The sequence below is a fragment of the Pyrgilauda ruficollis genome, unplaced genomic scaffold (genome assembly GCF_017590135.1).
Source record: "Pyrgilauda ruficollis isolate IOZ18807 unplaced genomic scaffold, ASM1759013v1 scaffold70, whole genome shotgun sequence".
Classification (NCBI taxonomy): Eukaryota; Metazoa; Chordata; class Aves; order Passeriformes; family Passeridae; genus Pyrgilauda; species Pyrgilauda ruficollis.
The window spans coordinates 1,285,505-1,312,396 of record NW_024528822.1 but is presented as its reverse complement, the minus strand read 5'-3'; the positions used below and the strand labels follow the sequence as shown (position 1 = coordinate 1,312,396).

Sequence of the window (26,892 nt, the reverse complement as noted above, 5' to 3'; positions counted from 1 at the left end):
TAGTGCAAGGCATTAATAATGGAAATCATTATTTTAGTTGTTAGTGTCAGTTTCTGCATACCATGTACACTGTGTTAGTTCATTACATGGACCCTTCCACTACAGGGATCTTTTTTCACTGCTCACCAGACATATGGGATCTTCCCTGGGGATTGGTCCAGGTAATAGCACTTCTTGCAATCAGCTTACTATAAATGATAGAGACAAATGTTGCAGTGCTCCAGCCATAACCAAAGTAGCTTTTAAAATCTTGTTGTATGGTACACGGTGCTATACATGACCTAGAGATATATGAAGCATTTTGACCACACGACAAATGTCTAAACCACTCAGTTTCAGTTCTCAGTTCTCACCCCCACGAGTCAAACCCATCAGCCTGCCATAGCACCTATTAATTTATAGATTTCTTCCCAAGGGCGCATCGGCACACTTGTGAGAAGGTGTGTCCAGTCAGCTGTTTCCAGAGTGATGGCACAAAAGCTACCAAGAAGAAAAGAACCTGTAGCTGCATGTATGCTTTGGTGAATTTAGATCTTTAGGAGGTTTTATTTTGTTCCTATATATGCTAGGTTTGGATGTCCTGATGTACCTTTTCTCCTATTCTAATGAAGTGTCTTATAAGAAAAAGAAGAAACTGAATGTATTAGATTTGCTGTGCCAATTGTGCAACTCTTTATAAACACAAAGCTTTCTGCAATGCCAAGCTGAGCTTTTGCAGCTTAATACAGCAGTTTGAATTTCAGGAGTACTTGAGGGTGTTTAAAATGATTTCTAATAAAATGCAGCTAAATGAAGTACTTGTTAAACAGGAAAAAAAGAAAAAAAAATCCTACGAAGATATTATGTGTCTGCCAGTGGGAAAATGTCAGGTAATTGCTTCTTGTAAAAAATAGAACATTACATAACTGATTTAAAATCCAGATAATTTTCCTTAGGAAAAAAATAAGCAGTAAACCATTCAGGGGCTGGTGGATTTCTTTGTTTCTTAAGGATGGTAAAGATTTGTGCAGAGACATCAGCAAAGAGCAGCTTTCTGAGCTGTTCCCTGCCAATTGCTGACAAAGGCAGTCCTAATGAATCATTCTGAATTGTGATCATGTGCTACCAGCCCACAGTGAGCTGCCAAAGAGGAAGTGCAGCTTGTTTTCTTTCATTTTCTTGATTCCTATGCTGTAGGAAGATGAAAGGAGAAGGAGGAGGAGGCAACAGCGGCAGCCAAACTTAAATAATTCTGACGATTCCCGATATCAAATGGAGGGCCCTGAGTGGGACCCACTGAAAAATGACACCCTTCCGCCGACCCTGACGCCAGCTGTCCCTCCGTATGTGAAGCTGGGCCTGACCATTGTATATACTGTTTTTTATTCACTGCTTTTTGTGTTCATCTACGTCCAGCTCTGGCTGGTCCTTCACTACAGGCACAAGAGGTTCAGTTACCAAACTGTCTTTCTGTTTCTGTGCCTGTTTTGGGCCTCTCTTAGGACAGTGCTCTTTTCATTTTACTTCAAAGACTTTGTCACAGCAAATTCTCTCAGCCCCTTCATCTTCTGGCTTCTCTACTGCTTCCCAGTCTGCCTCCAGTTTTTCACCCTGACCCTGATGAATCTTTACTTCACACAGGTAAGCAACAGATATTTAGTTGATTAAATCTAGCTGAATGGTAAAGCCTTATTATGTGAGCATCATGAGAAAAAATGTAATTTACAAATGTACCTTGGCAATGCAAAAAGCAAATTTCAGTTGTTTATTTGGGTACTTTAACTTCTGGTCTATATGTAAGTCGTCAGTGTTACAATGAAACCAGAGCCTGAAGTGATCACTGTGAGAATATCAATTAACATGTCTACTGTCTATAAAAATAATTCAGAGATTGGAGAAAAAAATGTATAGGAGAGCTTGGAATTTGGACACCCAAAATGTCATTTTATTATTATGCCCTATTATTGTTATTAGACTTTAAAAACCTCCTGGTTTACCAGACTTGATCTCTGTGTGCAGTCAGAATTGTAATGTCTGATTTTGCCAGCAACAAACCCCCGGTCTCAGTTTTTTCATAAGTTGGCTGATGTTTCCCAGTGAGGTTTCTATTATGCGTATAACAATCAAAACTGTCATACTGTGGGCCCAAATTCCTGTAAGAATCTGTATTACAAACGGCTTTGACTCTGTTCAATAAGTGCTAAGTGTTGTGCACAGACACACCCTCTATTTCAAGGGCTCTCTGATGTAAAGGTAAATTTGCTATATATTGGAGTAAAGGAAATAGAATCTCCATTTCAGGAAGAGGTCTTTAGAGTATATCTGTGCCACGGACATCTGAGAAGTCAGATGAGTTAAGCTGCACAGGCCTCCAGGGTGCTGCAGTTAGAATTGCTTGGAAATATTTATGGTGAACGTGGTGATCTTGCACTTAGCTGAAGGAGGGGATTTTGGCATGCTGAGACAAAGAAAGGCTGCTGGGCTTGCCTAAGATCTCACAGGAAGCTTGTAGGAGGGCAGAGGCTGGATTCTTTACCTCCTCAATCCCACTGCAGTGCCTGGAGCAGGATACCAAGCCAGCACTCATGTGGCCCTGATCAAAGTCCACTTTCCCAGTGCAGGAGCAGTTGGTCAGGAGAGCATCAGCCAGCCCTGGAGCACACCAGACAGTGCTCAGGATGCTTTGGGTGTTGCTGTGTGCCCCACTTGGAACCAGCTCGGTGCCTGGGGCTGGTGCTTCTGTAGTCCCCATGGTGTTTAACAATGCTCCGTAGTGATGACAGGCCTTATCAATTCTGAACAGCCTGACTGGAGACATCAGGCTGCATGCAAGGGCTGCTATCCCAGAGCTGGAAAAGCAGCAATGGTAAGCATGACAGCTGTAAGAAGATCACTTGAGTTGTAGAAGGTATTAAATACTTAGAACCATATACCCAGTTTTGTGCTTAGGTTTGCTTTCATGGATTCAGTGTCTGAAATGCCTGCTAACTCACCCTGCTCCATTCCCTGGTACTTGAGATATATTAAGGGATTACAGGAGCCTTTCATCTGCATACTACTCAAATCCAGCTCAGGCATGTGGTGACCTATGCTTTATCCCATAGCTATTGTGAGAATCATTTGATAACTGTGCAGCTCCCCAGGGTCAAATGTCCATCAGCACACAGTCCATCCTATCACAGTTCTGGGGCTAAGTCACAGCCTGGGGTCAGGCTCTTCCCTCAGACACACATGTGGGGCTGCTGTGGAAGTCTGGAGGCAGAATGCAGCATCCTGGCACTTGACCAAGAGAAGCCTGGGCTGGAGCGAGCATGGGGGGGCACAGCAGTCTGTGCAGTAGTGTCAGCACTCAGGAGGCTTAGTGCTGCAGGTAACATTCCTTTTGTCTGAGGAAGATCTGAAAAGACAGCACACAGAATGCAGACATACGTCCTTTTCAATTATTTTTAGCATTGTTGTCTGATAGCGTGCAGGAAGTACAAGTCAGTGGTTGGAAACAAAAAATGCTAAGGCTGTTGGATCTGCCTTTGAGACAGAATTCCTGCTTTGTCATCCTGAGTCCTCCTGATCTTCTTCTGAGCCCCTCTGAAAAAGAGTGGAATAGTTACCTGTCTTGAAGAGCTGCTGTGAGGCTTTTGAACCAGTATTTGCAAGGGACTTTCAGAGTTTGTGATGTGTGTCATAACCTTTAAATACCTTGGGCCACTGTAGACAGACTTAAGAATAGTATTGTTGTTTGCTCTAGAGCTAGCTGCAGTCAGTGAAACTTAATCTCAAATATCTCCCCAGCTGAAACAAATGTTTAAGAAATACAAGCACAGCCATTCTACGAATGTATGACAGAATAAGTGCATATATTTTTAATTCACTGTTATTAATTCTTTACTTCTAACCATTAAAAGGTGGTTTGGCCTGAAATTCAGCATCTTGTATGTAATGTACATCTAGCTTTCCACAGTAGGCAAGCAAGAACTAGTGTGAAAGGGGTGGAGAGAGAAAATTTTGTTTTCAGTAATGGCTTGAAACTTCACAGACCTGTTTAGAAACAACTTTTATCCTTTTATTCTCTAGAAGACAGGCGAGAAGGGTCTGCAGCTGTGTCTCATTGCATGAAACCCATGCTATTTCACTGGTGCTTGGCTAGAGGGAAAGAAGTGATCTGTGTATAGTATAGGTACAGAGTGCTGGAAGAGAGCCCATGGGTCTCTGGAATTCATAGGTTTTTATTATCTGCTGTATAGCACCCATCATTCCTAAATGTGGCACTGCTAGGAAAACATTTAAATGTAGATGTGAGAGGAAAAAAAGTGGTTAAAAATATTGCAAATCCTCCTGGCCAAACAAAAAACTCATTTGGTGAGTGCCAGAGGGTGTTTTCCAAATAATGAGCGCCTTTGAACTTGCCAGAAAGTTAGCCACAACTATTCTCTTTTTTAATAGGTATCCCAAAGCCATGGGGAATTTCAGCTGTGTTTTATGTGTAGCAAGACAAATAAGTCCTGATGACATCAGCACAGCAGAGTTTTGTCCCCACACTTGAGCATCAGCAGCTGCAGCAGAAGAACCTGTGTTCTTCTGTGTGTGTTGGGGCAGGTTGCTAAAGCAGGGGAACTATGAACAAAAGAGAAGTTAGAATCAAAATAGTTCTGACTCAAAACAGGATCTTTGGCTTAAGAGCTAAATGCAGGGTTGTAATGCCTTACTTATAGCAAGTAGAAGGTGCTGCAGTTAAGGCCTATAGAATATTAGTTACTCTCAGAGATCCCATACTGGAGAAAATTAATATGATTTTTAATGGAATAAGTAAATGTATTCGAATTTATTAATCCTGTGTCTGTATTCATTCCCTTCTAAAGAAAAATAATGTGATCTACCCTCTCAGAAGGGGAGGCCCTCTGCCTACTTGGAAATCATTAAAATAAATCTCAAATGAAGATGAGATCCAGTGGCACTTTTGTAAAACAGTAGCACAACACCAGCAAGTAACAGCACTGTACCAAAACAGAGCAGCTCCCTGATCCTGATCCACCAGATAGGGAGCCAAAGTACATTTCCATCTTCAGAGACCAAAAATCCCGTGGAGATATTTGCCTCACACTGTTGTGGTGCACCAGTTTAGTTGTTCTCTTGCACTGGGTGACTGGGAATTGGCACAGAATAGTTTTGTATTGCACTGTATAGCTCATGTTATATCCTGTGGTTTGTTACCCCTCTTCCCCATCACATGGTCTTTCCCTCACCTATCCTGGTACCACCTGATGGTCTCTCCCCTGGGTTACCCCTCCCCTTGCCACTCCTCACTGGTATTCCATTGGCTGTGGACCTCTCCCTCTGTCCCTATCCTGGGGTATAAAAGCTCCCTGCCACCAGGGAACACTCTCTTTTCTCCCATGGGTTTGTCCACCTGATGTGTGTCGTGGAATAAAGGACGTTTCCCACATGGAGAAGAGCGCTTCTCAATCTTTTACCTTTGTCCATGAAGTATTGTGTGGGCAAGGGTCTATAGCTAGCTGGAGTGGACCCCAACAGCCCGGGAAACACGATTCTTCATCACACATGCAGCTTCCAAGGGGTTATTTTCTGATAAATAACACATTTTCCACTTTAAAGGGAAAGAAGTGGAGGATCCCACCGTGAGGCATCCCAGGCTAATGAAGAAAGTGAGGATTTCAGGATTTGGGTACTCTTTTATTAATGTCCTGCTTTCTCAAATCTTCCCTGTCCCTGACAAGGGGACACCAAAATGAGTCCTCAGGCTTTACAGTTAGTGCTGTGGGTAAAAGAGTAAAGAGGCTCTGGGAAAAAAACAAAGTTGCCCTTTCCAGTGCATGTGAGGGGGGGCAGAGAAGGACTTGCTTCACTTTGTCCTGTTTGCTCAGGCTTTTCATTTCCCTGGGGAACAGAACACAAATGAAGCAGGAGAGAGGCTAGGATGGAGGGTTACAGGCTCAAAGAACAAGGTCAGGGCCAAAGACCATGAGCTATAAATTTCACTGAAAATCCCAGGCCTCCCTTGTGGCCAGGCACAGAAAACAGTTGGGTGAGCTCTAGGTTTTGTCATCAGGTTGGGAACTTCTCCAGGATCAAGGAAAAGTAGTGCTGAGCTCAAGAGCTGTGAGACAGTATGGGTGGAGAAGGCTGGTAGGCAGATTTTACCTCTCCTTCCTCCTCCCTAACCATCTTCCCTTTTCTTTGGCATTTAGATTGAGAAACTTACCCTGCCTCCCAGGCAGTGCTGATAAAATCAGGGACTTCCAAATGAAGAGAAGTTGTACAGAGTAAGACAGTTCAGAGGGGAGCTGGCCATGCCTGGCGGGGTGGGGTAAAAACAGCACAAGGCTTTCAGAAAGTTTTCAAATATTTCAGAAGAACCAGAGTAAATGGTAGCTCTGGGAGGAGAATTAAGAAAGTTTCTCATTCTCTAATTATTGATGATGGAATTTCAAAAGTCCTCACCAGTAAGAGAACAGAGAGGGTTTTTTATTTTGGAGAATTTTTTTAGCAGAAATTAATAAATCATATATTATAAAGCTTATTATTAATTTAAAACAAGCTTTAGATGTATATAGAACTACACAGGAATCTAACTACATATGGTAAAACATCAGCAAATATGTTTGCTGTAAAATATTGCCCTTACTAGTGTATCTACAGAAGACAAACTGCAATTGCAGATTGGCTGGCTGTCAGCATCTGACATGAAGGATGAGGTCACTGACTTCTTTGAAAATAATTTGATAGGAAAGCTACTCTTGAAAGTTTACTGTGGCTGTCAGCCCCCACAATCATCCCTGTCCTTTTAGGACTATTTTTACCAATTTGTGGAAGACTGAGTATGGTAGTGAGTCACATTGCCCATGTCTGTAGGCCTTACAAGCTGTGTAGAATTTAGAGAGTAGAGGGAAAACTTGCCTGTTTTGGGAAATCTGATCCAAATAAAAGAATGAACATGGAAGAAAGAGAGAAAGGGGAAAGTGGGCCTGGGACTGAAAGATACACAGCAGAAGGAAGGTAAATGTGCTGATGATGAGGTTGTGGCATTATTTTCAGGTTTCAAAGGGAAGTTTGCATGGAATGCTTCAGAGGAAGAGAGGGACTGTGGTGAAAGGAACGGGGGGGAAAGTGCATGCTATGGTTCTTATAGGGCTTTTGAAGTGAGAAGTTATAAATAAAGCTGAACTTCATTCCTGTGCAGAGGGCCAGCTTGAGACATATGCAAGCATTTACCACATATCTGAGGCTTTTTGTTAAGCTGAGCTGTAGCTCCTGTAAGAGTGAATTGATCAGCTAGCACAGGAGGTACAGCAGGGGTTTGTGCCAGTCATCACATCAGTTCAGATAAATCAGAGCATGGACACGAAAATTGCTCCAGGGAGATTTTATTTTGCTTTGGGAATATCTGTCTTGGCTTTGACAGCTGTTTCACTGATACTTATAGAGCCAAAGTGGTTCCTGAGTAGCTGGAAGTCCCATCAGCTACAACAGCCTGGCCCTGTCTGCCTGCTCTGCTGCCCAGCAGCTCTCCAGAGCTGTCTGCAGTCAAGCTGCTGATGGGTCCCATGCCATCCCCACTCCTGGGGCTTGGTAAAATGTCTCTAAGGTCAGCTGTTTACATCAGTTCCTGCAATGGGAATTTTCTCTGGCTGTATGAAGAGATTTTTGGAGTCCTTTTGAACTGCTGAAGTTTTATATGCCAGACATATACCTCAGGGGAGTGGAGGAGGGGGTGTGAGAATCTCATTTGAGGTTTCCAACCCGTTGGCAGAAACAGAGCGTCAAAACAGGATATTTCTCCTTCAAAGAACAAGCAGAAGGGGAAATACTTTTAAGACTAAAAAGTAACCCTTTAGACATAAGAAAATCCATGTTCAACTTGGGCCTCTCTGAAAGATCTTTTTAAAACAGCCTGCTCTCTGTTTGCTGTTTAGTCTATTCTTAGGAATAGTCTGGTTTGCTCTGGTTTGTTGGAAGACTTACTTAGATGACTCAGATATTGACTGGAAGCTTTCTCAACACTGCTGCGAGGAGGGGCCGTTGAGCAACCAGTCTCTTGAGCTAAATGCTAAAAGCAAGAAGCTGCACCCACGCATGTAAGGTATATTAAGATCAGCTCCTGACATCCTTACTCCCACTGAACAACCCTTTATTCTATGACAATCCCATTGCTTCCAGCAGGGCTACTCATGAACTAAAGCCCCATCAGTGTTTAAGCAAAGGTGGCAGAATCTGGCTGCCTGTGCTCCTTCCTAGCAGTGAATTGATAAGAATTCTCCACTCCTTAAAGTGTAGCTTTCATTCTATATAGCATTTTTTTTTGTATAGTATTTATTTTCTTTCTTAGTAGTCCTTTTGCTCTGAAAATTTCAGAACATGTATCACCTGGGACAGGTTCACCAAATGCAGAACCACAGTAACAGCTGTTTTGGTGATCTTGAACCTGGAGATCCTGTTGGGTCTGCAGCAGGAGCATCACACTTGTTTTTACTTGAGTTATCCATGGAGATTTTGCTGGGCTGTGGTCTTGGGCTTGTTTTTGTGACAGTACTTTGTGACTTAAGAGGGATGAGTAGATAATTTTTGGGGTACCACTGGAGATGGTATTTAGAAACTTGATATTTGCTAGGTTTTGTGAAACCAGAACAACTCGTTGCCCGCTGGAAATTTCTTGTCTTGTGAAGTTCTTTGCAGAGGCTCTGAACTCTTCTGTTCTGTGCAACTCCTGAAAGGTGTCAGAATAAATGGTACAATGTGTGTAAGTGCTACTAGTAGGTGAGGATTGTGGAACGACCCTAGAGACAAGAATTACTCATTTAGTTTAATTTTGATCAGGAATCTGCTTCCTCCTTCCCTTACAGAATTAGCAAGGTAGGCAATAAAACTTGTAAAAAAAGTATCTGGGAAGTGTTTTGAGCCTCATCCTTTCACTGAAACTGACAGTTACTCTTTATGCACAGCAGAAGTGCAGAATATTTGCAAGCCCCTTGTACCTTTCCTTTCAAAAGCAAGTGAATAAAACAACCTAAAAGCTCTTCCTGAACTCCTGTGAGATTTCATGATCCAGGAATTTGGAGAATGAATCACAAAACTCTTCAATAAGGGATACTATCAGATGTTATCTGTTTGAAAACAGTATCAATGGTTGCAGAATATTTTTACAGACTTTTTTTCCCCAAGTTTTCAATTTTCTTCTCAGTTTGCTGAAAAACTCAGTGTTCTCTGCTGCTTCAGCTACTGCTAAGCAAGCTGATGCATCACAAAAATAATTTCTATGTCAAGGCAGCTGTTTATGGTGAATAGGAGTTAAATGACAAGTTGTTCCAGGAGATGTGGAACAAGTTGAGCCTGATTTTCACCAGATCTATGTCTCATGATTGACTCTCAGTTGTTCCCATAACTGGAGAATTTCTTACAATATTTAGCTTTGCAGATGCTCTCCTATTGGGTGATGTGTAGAATCATTATGTAGGCTTCTCCTCACAGAGGACATATATTAGATACATTTATAGAGTGCCTTTTTTTCCCTTTAAGTTATTGATTTTTAGAAGGATGATAAAAGACCATGTCTTTGATACTTCAAGCATTTTCTCATCAGTTTTCTGAAGTATTTTAAGATTAGTAGAGGCCAGATAAAGAGACTGACAGGCAGACACATGTCTACAGTCACATTGTGATCATTTAAGTCCAGTTTCCTTGGGAAAGCATAATAATCATAGCAAATATTATGCAAACATTACTAAAGGGCATGCAAAACCAAGGTAAATGGATAAGATAGCATAACTTGAGGAGAAAGTGATTGGGAAACAACACAGAATAAGTCATACATCATGAGGTTTTTATAATACTTGTAACCAGTGTGCTTTTTTGTTGGTTTAAATGAACATTTGTAAATAAAAAAGTTTGTTTGGAAACCATGTTAGCCTATAAAAAAGCAGTGATACTTTCAAGTGATTTTTTAATAAATAAGATACAAAACATGGTAATATATTTTTGTATAATTTGTGATGATGGTTAAACAACTATAACTGATGGCACCTAGCTAGATTACAGAAAACTTGTCAGTATTTTATGTTTTCTGGTACAGCAAGCTAACTCCTGGGCCTGAGCTATCTCTCTGAAAAACCCCATATTGTTGTACAGTGAAGAGACAGTCAGCAGAAGCCAAATAATACCTCAGAGTAAAATAATGAGTTTGGCTCTCAATGGCATCTTTTTGGCAATGCAACATGAATGTGAAAGTATAGATCTAATTTCAGGCCAGGGTACTATGACAGGCTCTTCATGGGAACATTTGGTGTGAGCTGGTCTGTGTGATAGACGTGTACTGAAAGGTCATGTAAGAGCCTACAATGATTTCCCTCTATGGTTATGGTGACATCGATCCTTTTGTTAATACTGGTATAAAGGACCTTGTTCCTAAAGCAGAATAAATGAAAATAATAGTGTAGAACAGTTTGTATACAAGTGCATCTGATCAGCTGCTGAGTGGTTCTAGTACTTTTCTTGGAGCTTGCCTGCCATGGGTAAGCAATCCGTGCAAATCCGTTATGTAATGAAACCTGTCATGACATGTCTTGTGGCCTGTGAGACAGAATTGCTGTGACTCACACTGTCTCTCTTTGCTGACATATATGCTATATTTGATGCAATATTTTTTTGTTTTGCAGGTGATTTTCAAAGCTAAGTCAAAATATTCCCCAGAGCTACTGAAATACAGGTAAGAACTTTGCAAACATTCAATGTAGGAGGGAAGAACAGCTGTGCTGTTTGAGAAACATATTTTCTAATTTTTGATGCTCATATTTCAGCTATTCATATTTGTATATCAATGTTAGATGATGATGGTTCTGAAGCCACCTTCTTCCTATGACCTTTAGGGGACTGTGTCCTTTCTCAACACAGGGATCATTTTTAGACAGTCACATATTTCAAAAGCAAATATTTCAAATGCGAGTGGAAAACACCCACCCTGGGGATTTGTTTATTGGTTCTTATCATTTGTATTACTAGATAAATTCAGATCTAGTGCTGAAGAAGCAGAGTGATGTGTTGGTTTTTTTTGACAGGAATGAGTGGGAATGGGTATGTTTTAACCTGTGAGGTCAATGTAATAGAAGCCTTAAAAGTTTTGGGAAGATGACGGACAAGTTGTGAAGGGAAAGTATTTGAAAGAACCCCAAAGGGCAGTAATGTCCAGAAAGCTCAGGAAGAGCTCATAAATTAATGTTTGTTGTGCCAATGCTTAAAAGCCTCAGTTGGGCAATGCTGTTTGGAAGGAGGAGAGAGTGGTTGTCTCCATTCTAAAGAAAGAATTTACAATATGAATTCAGGATAGGAAAGCAGAATAATTTAAACTGCAATCTGACTTGTTACTTGCTGACTGTTAGGAGAACATAGTACTGTATCAACAGGGCAAATATTATCACTGTCCTTGCTCTAGAAATTTGTTATCCTACTGGGTTTTCATACAGCTTGTGGGGCAATCATCTATACCAAGTGCTTTGGGAACCATGTTTGGTATAAGGGCAGTACAGTGAGAGCAGGCTTGAGGTGGGCTGGGGAGGGCATGGGAAATGCAGAGTGTGATGGCTGACTCAGGAATGTGGGCTCCAGGCTGAACTGCAGCTTTGAACCCCTCTTTTGCACTCTGGTTCCTGTGGGAAGAAAATCCAGGAATATGGGCTGGCAGACAAGCAGAACACGCCACAGGCAGGTGCCCCAGAGCAGATGTGGCTGCCCCTGATGGGGCACACAGGCAAGGGAGATAAACAGGATCACTCTGCACAGAGCCAGCTCAGGGTGGTGGGGTGCTGCCTGTGGACAGGTTTCTGCATGGCTTTAGAGGTGAGAGCTAGAAGCTTTGAACCTCATCTCTTACTGATGCTTGTGGCAAGGCTTTATTCCTGAACACTGCTTGAAAATGTCTTTCTTGAAGCACAGGGAGCTCATGATATTTAGTCAATGCCTATGAAGTGACTGCATTAGCAACCTGCCTGTAGGTCTTGGAGCATTTTGTTCCTAAATACAAATGTACTGTGGCTAGAATTACTCATGCACAGACTACCCTCCTCATGAGAGCTCCATGTCCACCCTGACTCTTCCCCAGTGGATTGCTAATACAAATTACTCTTGGATCTGGCCTAATTTTTTCTTTCTTGTTCAGCTCTCTTGGTAAGGAATTTCAGTTGTATTTTGTTTTAACATCTCAATCTCAGCATGAGTGTGGTTAGTTTGTCTAAAAGAGCTATATTAATAAAGCTGACCTCATTTCCTATCTTACACAGGGCAATTGAAATGATGTAATATGTGCACAACCACAGATGAATTAATTGTAACAAGCTAGTGAAAGAACACAGACTTACATAGTGGCTTGTGTTGGAAAGGACCTTTAAAGATCATCTAGTCCAACCCCTGTCCCATGGGCAGAGACATCTTTCATTGGATCAGGGTGCTCAGATCCTGAGGGAGAGATAAATGATGGATGAAAGGCCTACAGAATCTGCACTTACTGAATCTGATTTTTCTTCATTACTGAATGTCCACTTTTTGATTTTTTTCCCTCCATTTTCTTTAATAAGTGTGAGACCCTGTTGCCTGGTATTGCCATTTTTTGCAACAGATGATGGCAACATAAATGGGGCAACTGAGAGGTAGGACTTCTGTCTGTGTACTGATACAGATCTCAGAAATTAAAATAATTTCAGATGAAGAAAAAAAAATATATATAAAATCCTATAAATCCTATTGGGGATCCGGAATCTTAAGCAAACTTTATTCAGAACAGCATTTACAATGTTAGTAAAAGAGCTCAAGGTGAAGCCCTTGCCCAATTTCATATTTAAACAGTCCTTCTGCATGTCTCCCTGGACTTGGGAATTTCTTACTGTCACCAGGTTTTTGGATGAGGCTTATTGTGCTGTATAGGCATGTCTTGTTACACACAGGCCTCAAACACTGCATACAAAATACAGTCGTTTTGAACAGATTTTCTTGTTAAAAGAGGCAAATCTCACTGCATTTATCTGAGGTTTTGTTTTCAGCTCAAAGAAAAACTTATGGGCACATTCAGCCTGACACAGAAAGAACAGAACAGCCCGGCATGTTTCTTCCCCAGCCAAACCAGATTACACAAGGCTCCTTTAAAGACTAGTCCCAAAGTGGGGATTAGGCACAATAGGCCATTGAACTTTCACTTGCACTTTCACTGGTGCTGTCTGGAAACACCTCTCCTGCTCTGCTTTTCTGTTTTCTGTAAAACTCCATATGCTTCTTTATGCCTTATAGGCGCTCTTGTAGTTGAATTGTAAAGATACCTTCTGCCTTTAATCTGCTAAAACCCTAAAACCCTTCTCCTAGGGAGACAGTTTGCATCTCTATCAGTGCTTTTCCTTAAATTCAGCAACAATGCTTCTATTGCATTGCAAGCCAGGCAGCCGTTTCCCCAGCCACATCATGTTAATAAGGGGGCTGGAAGATCCTCATGTGAAGAGCTGCACAACTGACTGGCCACGACAGCTCACCCTGGCACATATGGGAGTGTGTGGGCTCGAAAGTGGATAAGCACTGGGATTTTTTTTTTTTTGGGGGGGGGGGGTTTGGGGTTTTTTTTGTTTTTGTTTTTGGGGTTTTTATGTTTTTGTTTATTTTTTGGGTTTCGGGGTTTTTGGTTATTTTGTTTTGTTTTGGTTTGGTTTGGTTTTTGTTTTTTGGGGAGTTTTTTTTTTTTTTTTGCTGAAGTCTGCAGAGGAGGAGCCTGGCCTGGAAGCCTCTCAGCCTTGCTGGTTGCAAGCCAGCTTGATGCTGCATGCCAGCATGCAGGCTGTGCTGCAGCAGAAGGTCCTTCTGGCTAAGGTGAGCAAGAGGGGGACATGTACTTACCATCCCACAAGCAAGGCAGGTGTAAGAGTGTGCCCTTCCTCACAAGCCCCCACAAGGGAACTAGAGATGGGACTTGGGGAGGGGAAGGAAAGGAAGACATATGACCACTGTTTAAAGACTTCTGAGGTACTTACAAAAAGCTGTAAATGTACCACCATTACAGAGGAAAGCGTGTGAGAGAGGAGCTTCAGGAGTGCAGTGCTTCCAGCATTAGCCTATGAGGTTTAGAGGAACTACCTCCAGCTGCTTATCCTAAAAAACAGAGCCCTGCCCTGGGAAGTTAAGAATGAGCACAATCTTCCTGCTGAGAGGGAATTTCCGTGCCTGGCAAGGAAAAAACAGCATCCTTGCTCACTGCCAGATATAGCTGGAAAGAAAGGCATTGATTCACAAGCTTTTAGGCTTTCAGTTCTCCCTCTAAGACAGTTAAAATATCTTAGAGGTGTATCTCCTCCTTTCCTGCCCTCTGAAATGAAGCCAGCTATGCTTCAGCTTTTTAGCTGCATTGATGCTAGCCCAAAAGAATATGAATGTGTGAAAGAAGAAGATCCCCATTGGGTAAAGTACTGTTAAACAATGAGAACTGGATTCCTCAGGAACAGTCTCTATGTTTGTTGCCAGCCAAATTCAAAGTTCCTAACAGGAATGAAAAGCTGTGGCCAAAACCTCTTGTTCAGTGACTGCAGATTATGAATCTTATCAGTAATTTCCTTGGTCAGCAATGATAATGAGCTAAGCGAATACTTGAAATGGAAACATGCTGCTTTTTTTTTTTTTTTTTCTAATGGAAAGTCCCACAGGTTTGTGTAGGCATAAGGAGGAATTACAAGCAATAATAAATAAAAAAATTACATACCATGTAATACCTTGATTACATGGTATTCTTATATTGTAGGTATCAGTACTGGGTAGGTTGGAAAAGAACCAGATGGATAAAAACAGTCCAACTCCTGGGCTTCTGTCTGTCACATTTTGGTTCCAGGTCGGCTTCTGTGGTTGTATAAACACCCCTCTATCCTGGCCTAGATGGCAAGATGCCAACCCAGAATCAATATACATAATTGTTTCTTGATGTTTCTTTCAAGAGGTTGACCATGACCAAATTGTTGAGGAAAAGAAACAGAGATAGAAGCTAGGGAACCAGTAACTTGGAGATTTTTTCTGCTATTAGACACTTCCCTAATTTGATATCTGATGACAAACATAACAGTCAGTGATGCTTTATGTGGCAGTGGTGGTATAGGAAAACCAGGGGGGTCAAAACCAGTCCATTCCAGGCAGAAGTTTTTTCTGGGAGTGAATAGGCAGAGGGTTTGTGCTATGTATGAGGGGCACAGTATAAAAAGGGCACCTGTATTTTTTAAGTAGTTTTTGAGAACTGTTCTGTTCGATTTCTGCTGCAGTCTTCTGTATTTTGCTTCTTGATATTAGTTTCTTTAGTTACAGCTTGTTGTGTAACTGTAAAAACAGGTTTGAAATGGGCTAGGTTAATCTCTCCAGCAATCTGGAGCACTTTGATTTTGGCTCAGGCAGCTGGTTACTCTGTCAGCTGTGGCAGCCCAACACAGGCAGATTTCATTTCTCAGAGTGCAACTTCTGTCTCATGATGGACACTTGCTGAACAATGTTGCTAAAACTGTTTTCTTCTCACTCTCCCAGGTTGCCCCTCTACCTGGCTTCTCTTTTCATAAGTCTCCTCTTCCTCTTGGTGAATTTAACATGTGCAGTATTGGTGAGGACACAGAATTCAGAGAGAAAAATCATTGTCTCTGTCCGGGTGGCAATTAATGACACATTGTTTGTGCTGTGCGCTGTTTCACTCTCCATCTGCCTGTATAAGATCTCCAAGATGTCTTTAGCCAACATTTACTTGGAGTCCAAGGTAAGGTACATTTTCAGTTCTTTTCAAGTACCTTCTGAGATACAAGGGCAGTGCAAGGCAAAGCCACAAAGCCTGAGAGTTGGAGGCCTTAAACTTCACAGCCTGCGCTTAGCTGGCTGTCGTGTTCAGTACATGAATTAAATATTAAATGGTAGCAAGGGTCCTTTTGGTTAAAACCAAAAGGTGATCCCAAATATGTGGCTTTGAGGCAGATTTTGCATAACTTTTTGGCTGGAGTTTCTCACAGCTCTTTTTCAAGCAGACACTGCTTTCTCTGGGTCCCTTGTCTGAAGACCACTTCAGTACTGCAACATAGAAGTGGCCTGTACTTCAAAATCCTTCAGCTTGTCAAATCATTGACTAAATTAACTGTTTCAGGTAGCAGCATGCTGAAGATAAGCCAGACAGAGAAATATGAATCTCCCTTTATATACTTGCAAATTTTTATATATATTCCTCCAGATAATTAGAATGTTTTTTAAAAGACTTAATACATTATAACTTAGTCAGCTGGGGAAAAGGGTTAAAACATGTCTCCTATTACTCTGCAGGATGTTCTTTAAAGAAATATTGTTAGGTTTATATCTTTGGACACATTCGGTGGTCAAGGAGCTGGGTGGCATCTCACATAAGCATGCAGTGTTTATTATAAAATCAGTGAAGATTTTTTGTATCTATAAACAATGAAACAGGGCTTTGAAAAGTCCTTGCATTTGCAGAGGACAGTTAAATCTTGAATTATCAGTTTAACCAATAACATATTGCTGTTACCACAACAAATCCTTAAAAAATTTAAGGTTCAACTGCTATTTAGAAAACCTTATCATAGAATTCCTCTCTACATTTACTTAATCAGATGAAATAAGTACATTTCCTGTTTAATCAAATCCAGCCATGCTGCACAACAACTAAAAGTTCAGGGCTGAATAGAAGATTTTAAAACACAACTCAGTTTTGTTTCTTTCAAACCTGTCATTTGCTGACCAAAGGGCACTGGCAATGGATTATTTTTATTAGTAAGAAAAGTTTTTCTTGTGCTGCAAATCACAAGGGAATAAATCTCTGTAAAAAAAAGGCAGTGTTAACCTAAAGGAGGTTTTGGTTCTGTTTCAGTTTGGTTTTGGGTTTTGTTTTGTTTTCTCCTTCTGCAGGAAACCCAACCTTCTTTACTCCAAACTACTTCACAAAACCCAAAGAATCTCTATCATTACTGCAGACAGGAAAGGACAGAGCAGAGAAAGTTTGAATGTAGAAGTGGGAGTTAGAGTGATTTGCTCCTCCTTTTTGATGACCTGAAATGGGAGTTCCTCTGAGGACTTCCAGTAGGGTTTGACTGCACATACTTTAGGGATACAGATGACTGAAACTAGCTGTGAATAAAACATCCTGGTTTTGTCTGCTACTGTTATGCCAAAAAACTATCTAGAGAAGAAAAATCCATTCTCTGCAGTGATATGACAGAAATACTGTTGGAGATAATGCCTGCTCTGTGGTGCATGTAGTACTGCATCAGTACTGGCAGCCTTTTATTTGCATCTCCCATTTGCTGGCATATATCTTCCAACCACATGTGAAAACACATTCATCTCCATGACCTGGCACAGGGAACCATCCTGGTGCTCTGGGCCGGGGCTGTGCCAGCACCAAGGAGGTGCACAGCCCTGCCCTTAGGTGCTGACTTGGGCTGGTTCTGTGGAGGGACACACTACCAGCTTGGGGCTGCCCTTCTTTTCTGCAGGGGCCTGTGACAGAAAATTCCTCTGCATTTACTTTCACTGCTTCCTTCTCTCTTCACTGACCCACTAAGTGTATTTGAAGCATTTGAAGTGTATGGAAGCAAAACCAGGACACTTTTATCTGCTTTTTTGTATTTGGTGGGATGGAAGTTTGTTAAATCTCTACACATTTAACTACTAACTGTTAAAGAATGACAGCTATGTAGGGAAATTTATACAGGGAAATACCAACCCCGTTCTGCTCTTTGCTTCTGCTATCTGCAATCTGTAAATGCCACCGAGCTGGAGTATGGTATGTGCCAGTCAGCAGCTTCTCTCTGCTTTCTCTCCCTCGGTTTCCATGACAGCACCACTGACTTGTTAGTATTGAAGGAGAACAGAGAAGTGCCTAGCAAACATTTCCTCTTTAAAGCATTTCCTGCTTGCTGGTATTGCCACAGCTTTCACCGCTGCCTGCTATGGATCTGACTTCAATTCCTGAGTAGCTGCAGTCTGTTGGCTCAGTCCTGGCATGCCTGTAGATTACAGCCTGGTGAATGGTGGTGTTTCCAGGCTGTTATAAGCTGGAATTCAGAGACATTGACTGCACTGGGTATTTTCAGAGCCTGGCTGGTCACTGAACCAATGTTATTTTGCTGGGAAGGCAGGCAAGCTTGTTTTCCACAAGATTTTTTAAAAACTCCTTGAGCTCCTCTTAACTTATGCTCACTGGGGAGGGCAGACTGAGGAACTGGGTCAATAAAGCTGCAGGGCCAATAGCCAACAGCATGGGAAAGCAGCACTAGAGCCCTGGTAGTCTCCTGAAGTCCAGGAATTCAAGACATGGCGGCTTGGTGCCTTCCCCTGATACTTCTTTACCCCTTTTGCTGTCTGCTCTGCCAACCACAGTGCTTTGAACCTCTGACCCTCTGCTGCAAACCTGAAAGCAGAGTGTGTGAGCAGAGGGAATAAGATGCAGACTTTCCAGTCTCCTGCACTGGTTTAAAAGGTCCTGTGGCAGGGAGAAGCAACTTCTCTCTTGGCCTATCTCTCTCACATAGATGAAAGGAACCCATCCTCCTGGTGTGGGTCTCTGCCAGGAGAGGGAGAGGGCAGGGCTAGAGAAGCAAATGACTGCAAGGCAACTTGCCTCTAAATGCACACAGCACTTTAACTCATCTTTCCTCCTTTGGCTGTGCAAAGCACTATTCCAGAGCCAGCTACAAAGAATTTACTTGGAGTTTCTTTCAAAGCCAGTCCCATTTTTGTGCATCTGCCTGCCTCTCTGATCAGACTCACACAGATCCCTGCAGCCATGGCTCCTGGATTCTTTCCTGCTACAACTCCTGTGTCTCAGCCCCTGATAGTGACCCTGCCCACTTGACACAGTGGTCAGGCACTTACTCCTCTCACTGGATCAGGCTCTTTCCCCTGCTTTGTCCAGTTTTCTCTCTAGGGCTTAGGAACTGATCCAATTTCACACTTGCAGTCTCATTCCTCCCCTTGTGCCCAAGCTGCACCTCAACCTGCCCTGCCATGGTCACTCTGCCCATAGGCCGTGCTTCCACTTTGTCACCTCTGTGTTGACATTAGCTGAGGCAGGATGTTCTGTTCCCGTCTGTGCTGCGTTTAAGTGCTGACTGTTATGACCTGCTCTGTACTCGTGAAATTGGTGCAAAACAAGCAGTTGTAAAAAGATGCAAGGTTGCATCATGCTAGCCAGCATCTGATACAGGATGCTCTGTAGCTAGTGCAGAGCTGAAGGCTGAATTCTGTTGCTCCACCTCATACCAAGTGGGTCTTCCGTGTTTTCAGTGCTCTGAAAATAGCACTTGTTCAATAAAATGTAAAAATTAGTCACATCCCATCTTGGTAAGGGCTGGAACTGCTACCATTGCCTGGAAACCACTGTGCTGATAAAATAAAGGAATATACATAAAATAGGATATATTGGCCAAAGAAGGAAAGACAAAAAGTCAGTCGCATGAGACAGACTAGCATGACAACTCTCGAAATCCATGCAAAGCAAAATTGTTCTCATCTTCCCTTATGAATAATAACCTGTGCTGAAATCTCTTCCAGGGCTCATCTGTCTGTCAGGTGACAAGCATAGGAGTGACTGTTATACTGCTTTATACCTCACGAGCCTGCTACAACTTGTTCATCTTATCATTTTCCCAAACCAAGAAAGTCAACTCTTTTGATTATGATTGGTACAACGTGTCAGATCAGGTAAGTATGAAAATATTTGCTAATGAGAAAACCTAATTCTCTAGCTGATGATTGACTTCCCAAATCATATCACAGGAGAAGTAAATATATTAGAACCCTATTTTATTTCTTTCATTCAAGGCACTAAGATTATTTTGCTCCAGGAATACAAATATATGATAATTTTGGCATAAGGAAAAAAACTCCGGTTCTGTGCTAAAAGAAAAAAGTAACCACAAGACAAATAATTTTTAAAAATCTATCTTTTATTTACCTTGATTTTGTTGTCAAAAGAAAGACCACCTTTTCTTAAAATAGACAGGTATTTTGTCCACTGTAAAGACTGTATTGTACTTAAAGAAGCAGAAAAACAGTTCTTGATTCCACTGAAATGCTCAGTTCTAAGACATCATAACATCTCCCACTGCCATCCAGGGCTGTGGGGTTGTTTACTATAATTCTGGAATAAGGATAAGGATAAGGCTACAACTCTTCCCAACCTTTAATTTCAATTGACAATTTACACTGAAAACTAACAGTAATAAAAAAACTCTAAAGGAAATAGCAAGGGATTCTTTGTTGAATTCTAATAAATTTCAGCATCCAGCTCCTTTCTTTGCTTTGAAGAGTGTATTTAGGTTCCAGTATATTTCCAGTATATTTTCTGGGCCTGGGTCTGGATCATGAGTGTCTTTTGTTTGGCCTCAAAATCCCATGTCTCCCCTGCAATCAGCAAGCACCTGCAGACCCAGTGTTCCCAGCCATGCAAGGACCTTGTATTGCCCAGGTGGCCAAGCAAACCTGCAGCCATTAACAAATTTCTGTTGAGCAGGAAGTAAAACTCTAATTAAGAAGTAGGTAAAGAGTAGTTTAGGATTGCCCTGAGGACCTTGTTATGTAAGTAAGTTGAGTAGGGTTTGTCAAGGGACCTTTAATCAACTCTGATGCAGTGCAGAGAAGAGGACTGCAGGTGTTGCCAATGGAATTAGAGCACTCAAGTTTAGGCAGAAGGGCATTAGGCTCTGACTTTCTCCCGAATCAAACAATTTCCCTCTTGTTAAGCCCTGAGGAGTTCCTGCTGCTCCTGCTGACCCCTTGCAGGGGACAGCTTTGCTCTGACTCCTACAGTCTGGAGGAAGAGGGGCTGGTATGGCCAGACTTACTTGGTCCTGTTTGCCCTCTGGAGGCAGAGGTTGTTCACTGGTAGCTCACTGGAATGCTTTTTAGCCCTTGAGTTACTACTGCATTTTTTGAACATCTATTCTGGCTTGTGACATTAGGGTTGCATGGATTTTGGGATAAGTTATTCAAACAATATGTAAAGGGTCTGGAACAAAGAAGTGGGTGCTCAATTTGGTACCAGACTCAAAAGACACTTTTAAAATTACAGCACAATAAATGTACTGTAGTATTGCCTCAAGTCACCAGTCAGAAACACCCTTTTCTCTTCTGTACAAAACACATGAAAGGATGGGATTTGCCCTGTGTAGCTGTGGGCAATGGTGGAGATCTAGAGAGAAGATCACAGCCAGCTAGTGCTGCAGTGCCTGCAGGGTTCATCAACCTTAGAATGTGCACCAATTTGAACAGGCCCAAGCCTTTCATTTTTAAAAGCAATGCCCTTGACCATTGACTGTTCCTTTACAATTATTCCCAGCAGGAAAGAGACTGGAAAACTAGTTTCCCATTACCTGAATTTGATCACTTCATCAAGTGATTGCTTGCCAGGCTTTTAAGCTGGGAAGACCCCTGCTTTAAGCTGATATTTCTGAAAGAAAATAGCAGGAGGAGGAAAGAGAAATCATGTACCCAAGATAGCATATTGATTTTTTTAGTATGCCTTTATTCATTAACCAGGTTGATCTGGCTCTACACAATGGAATTTCTGGCATTGCCTCCTGTACCTTCAAATGAGCTGCCACCTTTATTTTTAAACCCTTTACTCTTTTACTTTTCAACAGGCAGATCTGAAATGTCAGCTGGGAGATGCAGGTTACATAGTGTTTGGAGTGATCCTTTTCATCTGGGAGCTCCTGCCTACTTCCCTGGTTGTGTATTTCTTCCGTGTCCGAAACCCTACAAAAGATCTAGTAAGTGGAATCTGTTAGTGTATTTGCAGGTGTAATGTCCAGGCAGGTCTGAAGGGCTCAGATGCTGAGGTATCTTTTGCTTCTTTACATTCTGACTTCTCTTTTTCAATGTGTCAGAATAAGAGCAACCAAAACTTCCCACTTCTTTATGCTAACTCCTCTTGAAAGAAACTCATCAGGTTTATCCAGAAAGAAAGGCCAGGTTATCTAAAAAATCAGGAACTTTCTTAAGGGTAGGGACAACTTCTCTTTGAGATAATATAGGACTTTATTGGAATAGGTGGAAAAGGAGTTTGTTATCCAAACCTGGCATCTTTCATCACATAGTAGCGAAAATGGTTGTGTGCTACCAGGGTTGAGAAATAATAGATTGAATTTTTTCCAAGTCAAAGACCAGTGGCCATAATAAGCACTTGCTGATTTGTTGGCTATTTCAGAAGACCAGAGATTAAGGTGTGAGTTGTAAGGATAATTCCTGGTAAATGTCCTTAATATCTAGGTAGTTAATAGATGGCATACAAGCATTTTTTTGTAGCTGTAGGCAATGTCTCCAGGTTAGCTGGTTGAGAGGCACACAGGAAGTACAGCCCTCACTGGGATTACTGAGGGAATGTCTCTGTTTCTGTAGGCCAAATGAAACCAAAGTTAATATTACTCAAAAGGGATGTGAATGGTAAATACACAAGTAAGAGAAACAAATAATAGAATAACTTTCTAGACAAGGTGATGGGTTTTACCCTCATATGCACATTTCAGAGACCATGATAAAGCCAAGATGAACAAGGAAGTAATACCTGACGTTGCACTAAGAAACCCCATGGATCCCAGTGTCCATAACCAAAACCATCTCAGTCTCACTCCTGCTTTGGAGTTAATCAGGACAACTGCAAAGAGAAGAAATGTATTCAAGTACAGGCTAGAAGTCCTGCTTTTCTAAAAAGTGACCACAGAGAGATCTCACTTCATTTAAAGTGGGCTTAGTAAGGCTATACCTGGTGGCCAAGTTTGGATAGTGTGGAGGAGATTCACAGAGAATGAAAATAATGGAAGCGATCTAATCACTCATTTCGAAAATCTGATCCCATGAAGGCTTGGAATCCTAATCAAACAAGAGCTCAAGTGGAGTCAAACAGGCAGTATTCTCCCACAAGAGCAGGACTAACACATATAATATATTTTTGCATTGTGATTTGCAGAAAGCCTTAAGTCTCCATAAAGACATGGTTCAGAAGAAGCAAACAGTGATATCACTTCCTTTATGGAAATCTTTTTAAGGGTAAACATTATCTGTCACCTGGGTTAGATCATATATAGATTTTTTTTTCACATAAGACAAATATTTAGAGGAAGACCAGAAATAAGTAGAATTGAACAAAAAAATTAATAGACTGTAGCAAGAGAAAACTGAACTTCAGTGTGAGATTGCCACAAGAGGGAGACCAAGGGCCGCAGGATTTTACACTTATGCATTCAGTAGGCTGCTACTTTGGCCAGAAAGCATGGGGTTAGAATTAACACAATTTTTTTAGTTAAATAAATCATAACAACAAGTCTGATTAGGTAAAAATCAAAAATATTATTTAATTTTTAATAAAAAGTCCTGATAAATAGTTTTTTGGTTTCATGGTTCATTTGGGACTTCAGAAACAAAAAGTTTGAGTAGAGGCATCCTGCATTCAGCATTACTCAAATATGAAATAATTCAGTGAATATGAAATAATTCACTGAAATAATCAGCGCCTATAGCCTGGAATGAGCTGTCTGTTGGCTCTGGTGCTGACACAGGGTTATAGCAGCATGTGGCCCTTTGCCTTGCCATACCTTTAACCAGACAAATGTTGGAAATGGGGGCATGACAGAGATGCATTTAATCCTCATTTCATCTTTGTCAAAGTTATTTAACACATAAAATAAAGAGGGAGATCAAACTGCTCTCCTTTGTAAGAGAGAAGATTCATCCTACTTACCCACAGGCACAGCGAACCCCTCTTCCCTGGGGATGGGAGCAGTGGATCAGTGGTTGAGGATCAGTGGGTTCTTAGATGTCTCTTTGCACTGTTTCTGGAATCAAACTGATTTCTTGCATCTTGTATGTTTTCTGTTTTGATTCACAGGGAAATAAAGCGAAAATGCTTTATAAATGAAAGAGTTATATGTACACTCCTTTCCCTGTTTTGTCAAAAGACCTGACCTCAGGATTTGACCCTCACAGCACTATAGATTAGATACTGAAATTGCTTGGTGAGGGCCTAAGGGACTTTTCACATATGGGTTCACTAAGCAGGACGCCAAGCTTCAACATGATCAGTTCCTGTGGTAAGGGAGGTAAGGCACCAGAGAGAGTGTTAGCAACGTGAGAGGTAAAAATCAAATCTCTTCAGATGTTTTGTATGCTTCCTTCAGCTCCTCGGCTGCTTCCTACTGCTCACTTCAAGTCAGTGCCTAAAATATGAAGTGTCCTGGATGGACAGGAATTCAGCAGAAAGGTTGAATACAGACTGGTGGCTTCAGAAGGTCAGGTGTTAGCTAAGAAATAAGGATAAATAAAAGCTGTTGAGATCAATATCACTATGCTAGTAGAGATGAACAGTAAATGCAAAATTATTTCTGTTGTCTTCAGCAAATGCAAAATTGCATGTTTTATTTTGGAAACCATGAGGTAAGGTAACTTGGCAGCAACTTCTTCTGGAAGTCAGGCACCAGGCAATTGATAAACAGCTATTTGATCCATGTTGCAAATACTGACTGAGGTTTCCCTTCTTACAGGCCAATGCAGGAATGGTCCCAAGCCACGGCTTCAGTCCCAGGTCTTACTTCTTTGACAACCCCCGCAGATATGACAGTGACGATGATCTGGCCTGGAATATTGCACCACAGGGGGCACAGGGCAGGTGAGATACAAGAGTGAACCAGTTGCCGCCCAGAAAGTGGAGGACGAGGAATTCTGACACACCACAGAAGACAGATGTGAATTGTCTAGCTGCAGTTGCTGCATAAATCCCAGCAGGGTGAGGGGAAGCAAAAGAGGAAGCTGAGGTGGAAAGGCAGCACTGAGTGACTCTGGGGGTCCAAGTACACACTATAAAGACACAAGAATGAAAATCATTACATAATTTAAGAATTGTACCAATGTACTGCTCATTGAAAAACTCAGGTCAGAACTTTGTTTCATCCTCTATTTCTTCTCAGAGTGGCTTCAGAAGTGCCATTTACACATTCAAGTGTGAGGGCAAGTCTGCCTAGAAAAACAGCTGTCTCCCTGCTCAGGCAGAGCAGGGAAAGGCTGGACAGTACAGGCAGCAGCTTGTGATGGTTGTAGTGATAAGCCTTTCAACTTAGTTTGTCCTTTCACATGGCTAAATGTGAGGGTAACCTGAAATGAAGGGAGCATCAGCTTTCCCACATGTTGAAAGCTTAGAAAAATTCACCAAAACTGCTGCAATCCCACACAACCCAGAACTGGCACAAAAATTCCATCTTCTCTGCACAGCTGTGAGGTTTAGGTAAGGATTCTGGTCCAGGAAGGAGCAGTTCACACGAAAAACGGCAGCACCCAATTCAGAGAAGGAAAGACACTGACAGGACTCTATCCTGTCCCGAAAGGAGTCTCAGTCATGTTATCCCTTTGCTGTTGCTACACTATGATAGGAATAGATTAATGTAACCACTCAAGTAGTTAACATAACGCAGATCTAGTTCTTGTCACTTATTCAGGTGACAGTGTAGTCACTGTCTGTGAGCCCAGACCATGGCTCAGTGAAGTTGCACACTCACTATTTACAGTTATCAGTCATCCTATAATTAGCATTAATTAGTTTTTCACATAGTAACTAAGCTCACAGAGGATGCTGGAGATGGTTTGAGCCAGCCTGGTATCCCATCCTAGAGCCACAGGCACCCTCTCTTCCATACCGAGCCATCAGGGAACCACACTGGTAACACATGCACAGCTCCCAGTGGAAGTCAAACCAGCCACATGCACTGTGTCATGCTGCTCATGGGAGAAAAGACAGCATGGAAAATATGTCCTAGGGTCTGGGACACAGACATGGGAGGTTTACATCTCTGACAGGCCCTTGCAGTGCCAGGACTTGGCAGGGATGAGCAGCACCATTTCTGGGATTTTCCAACACCTTCTGGAACAGCAAATCAGAAAGGGGAGGGTCTTTAATGAACCAAGAGAATCAGGAAATAGATAATGGCCAAAATAACTGATAGATCAGAAAAATAAATAGCTGCCTGTACCCTTGGTTGGGACTTTATTTTATTTTTGCACTTCACCATGGGAACTATCTCTACATGATTGCATTTTCCCCATGTTCTCTAAGCAGGTGCCTACAGAACCAATCTATCACTAATTCTTCTATTTTCTTTCTAAGTTTCTCTCCAGACTACTATGACTGGAGCCATCAGAACAACAGCTTCATGGCTTACATAGGATCCCTCCAACACGACCCAGCACTGGACACAGACCGGCCGAGCCCTATTTAACTTCAATCAACTACAGCATTCTAGGACATTGCAATATTAAAACCAATGTTCCGAAAAACACAGCTTAGCAACTTTCCTTCACCTTTTGGTTTTTAGAAACTTTCCTATGCACACATAAATGAAGAACGTTGCCATGAGCTTTTCATAGTTCAAGGAGAAGTATAAGCTAATGATTTAAACTTTGAAGACTGTTCCAATTAATACCTTGTTCTAAGCCATGGTATTTTGGCTTTGAATAGAGTTATTAGAAGGTATAATTTAATCATTTTTATGCTCATTTTAAAAGAGCAAATTTCATGAAGTGAAATGGCATAATTATTTTCTAAGTATTTTTATTTTTACACTGTGTATAGTTAGAAATACATGATTATGATCAATATACTGTAAACAGATGAATAGATTTTTCAAATGCATGACAATTGCAATTTTTAAGTGCACATAAAAGCCTGTAAGAAAAAAATATCAACCTAATTAAATACTGTCTTTTCAAGTTATGTTCTCAGAGCACAATTTACTCTTTGGATATCACTGCTTACTCAGTGTGGTGTGATAGTTGGAGGCTAGAAGTTATCTGTACCCTGTATTCTTCTAAGAAAGTAAGAAAATTGTATCTTCTCAGCAGCTTTAGGGACAATCTCAGAAGAGTAGA

The 26,892-nt window shown here is 41.6% G+C and overlaps 1 protein-coding gene across 1 annotated transcript; it reads left to right on the top strand.

Annotated features, from left to right (window-relative positions):
* The first annotated feature begins 1,111 nt into the window (after positions 1-1,111).
* GPR137B (G protein-coupled receptor 137B) lies at positions 1,112-26,734 on the top strand. The gene is made up of 7 exons (XM_041485484.1): positions 1,112-1,620; positions 10,644-10,693; positions 15,514-15,736; positions 19,534-19,683; positions 21,624-21,752; positions 24,519-24,643; positions 26,132-26,734. The coding sequence occupies exons 1-7, from the start codon at positions 1,252-1,254 to the stop codon at positions 26,241-26,243; spliced, it is 1,158 nt and encodes a 385-aa protein (XP_041341418.1). The 5' UTR covers positions 1,112-1,251; the 3' UTR covers positions 26,244-26,734.
* Positions 26,735-26,892: the final 158 nt, after the last annotated feature.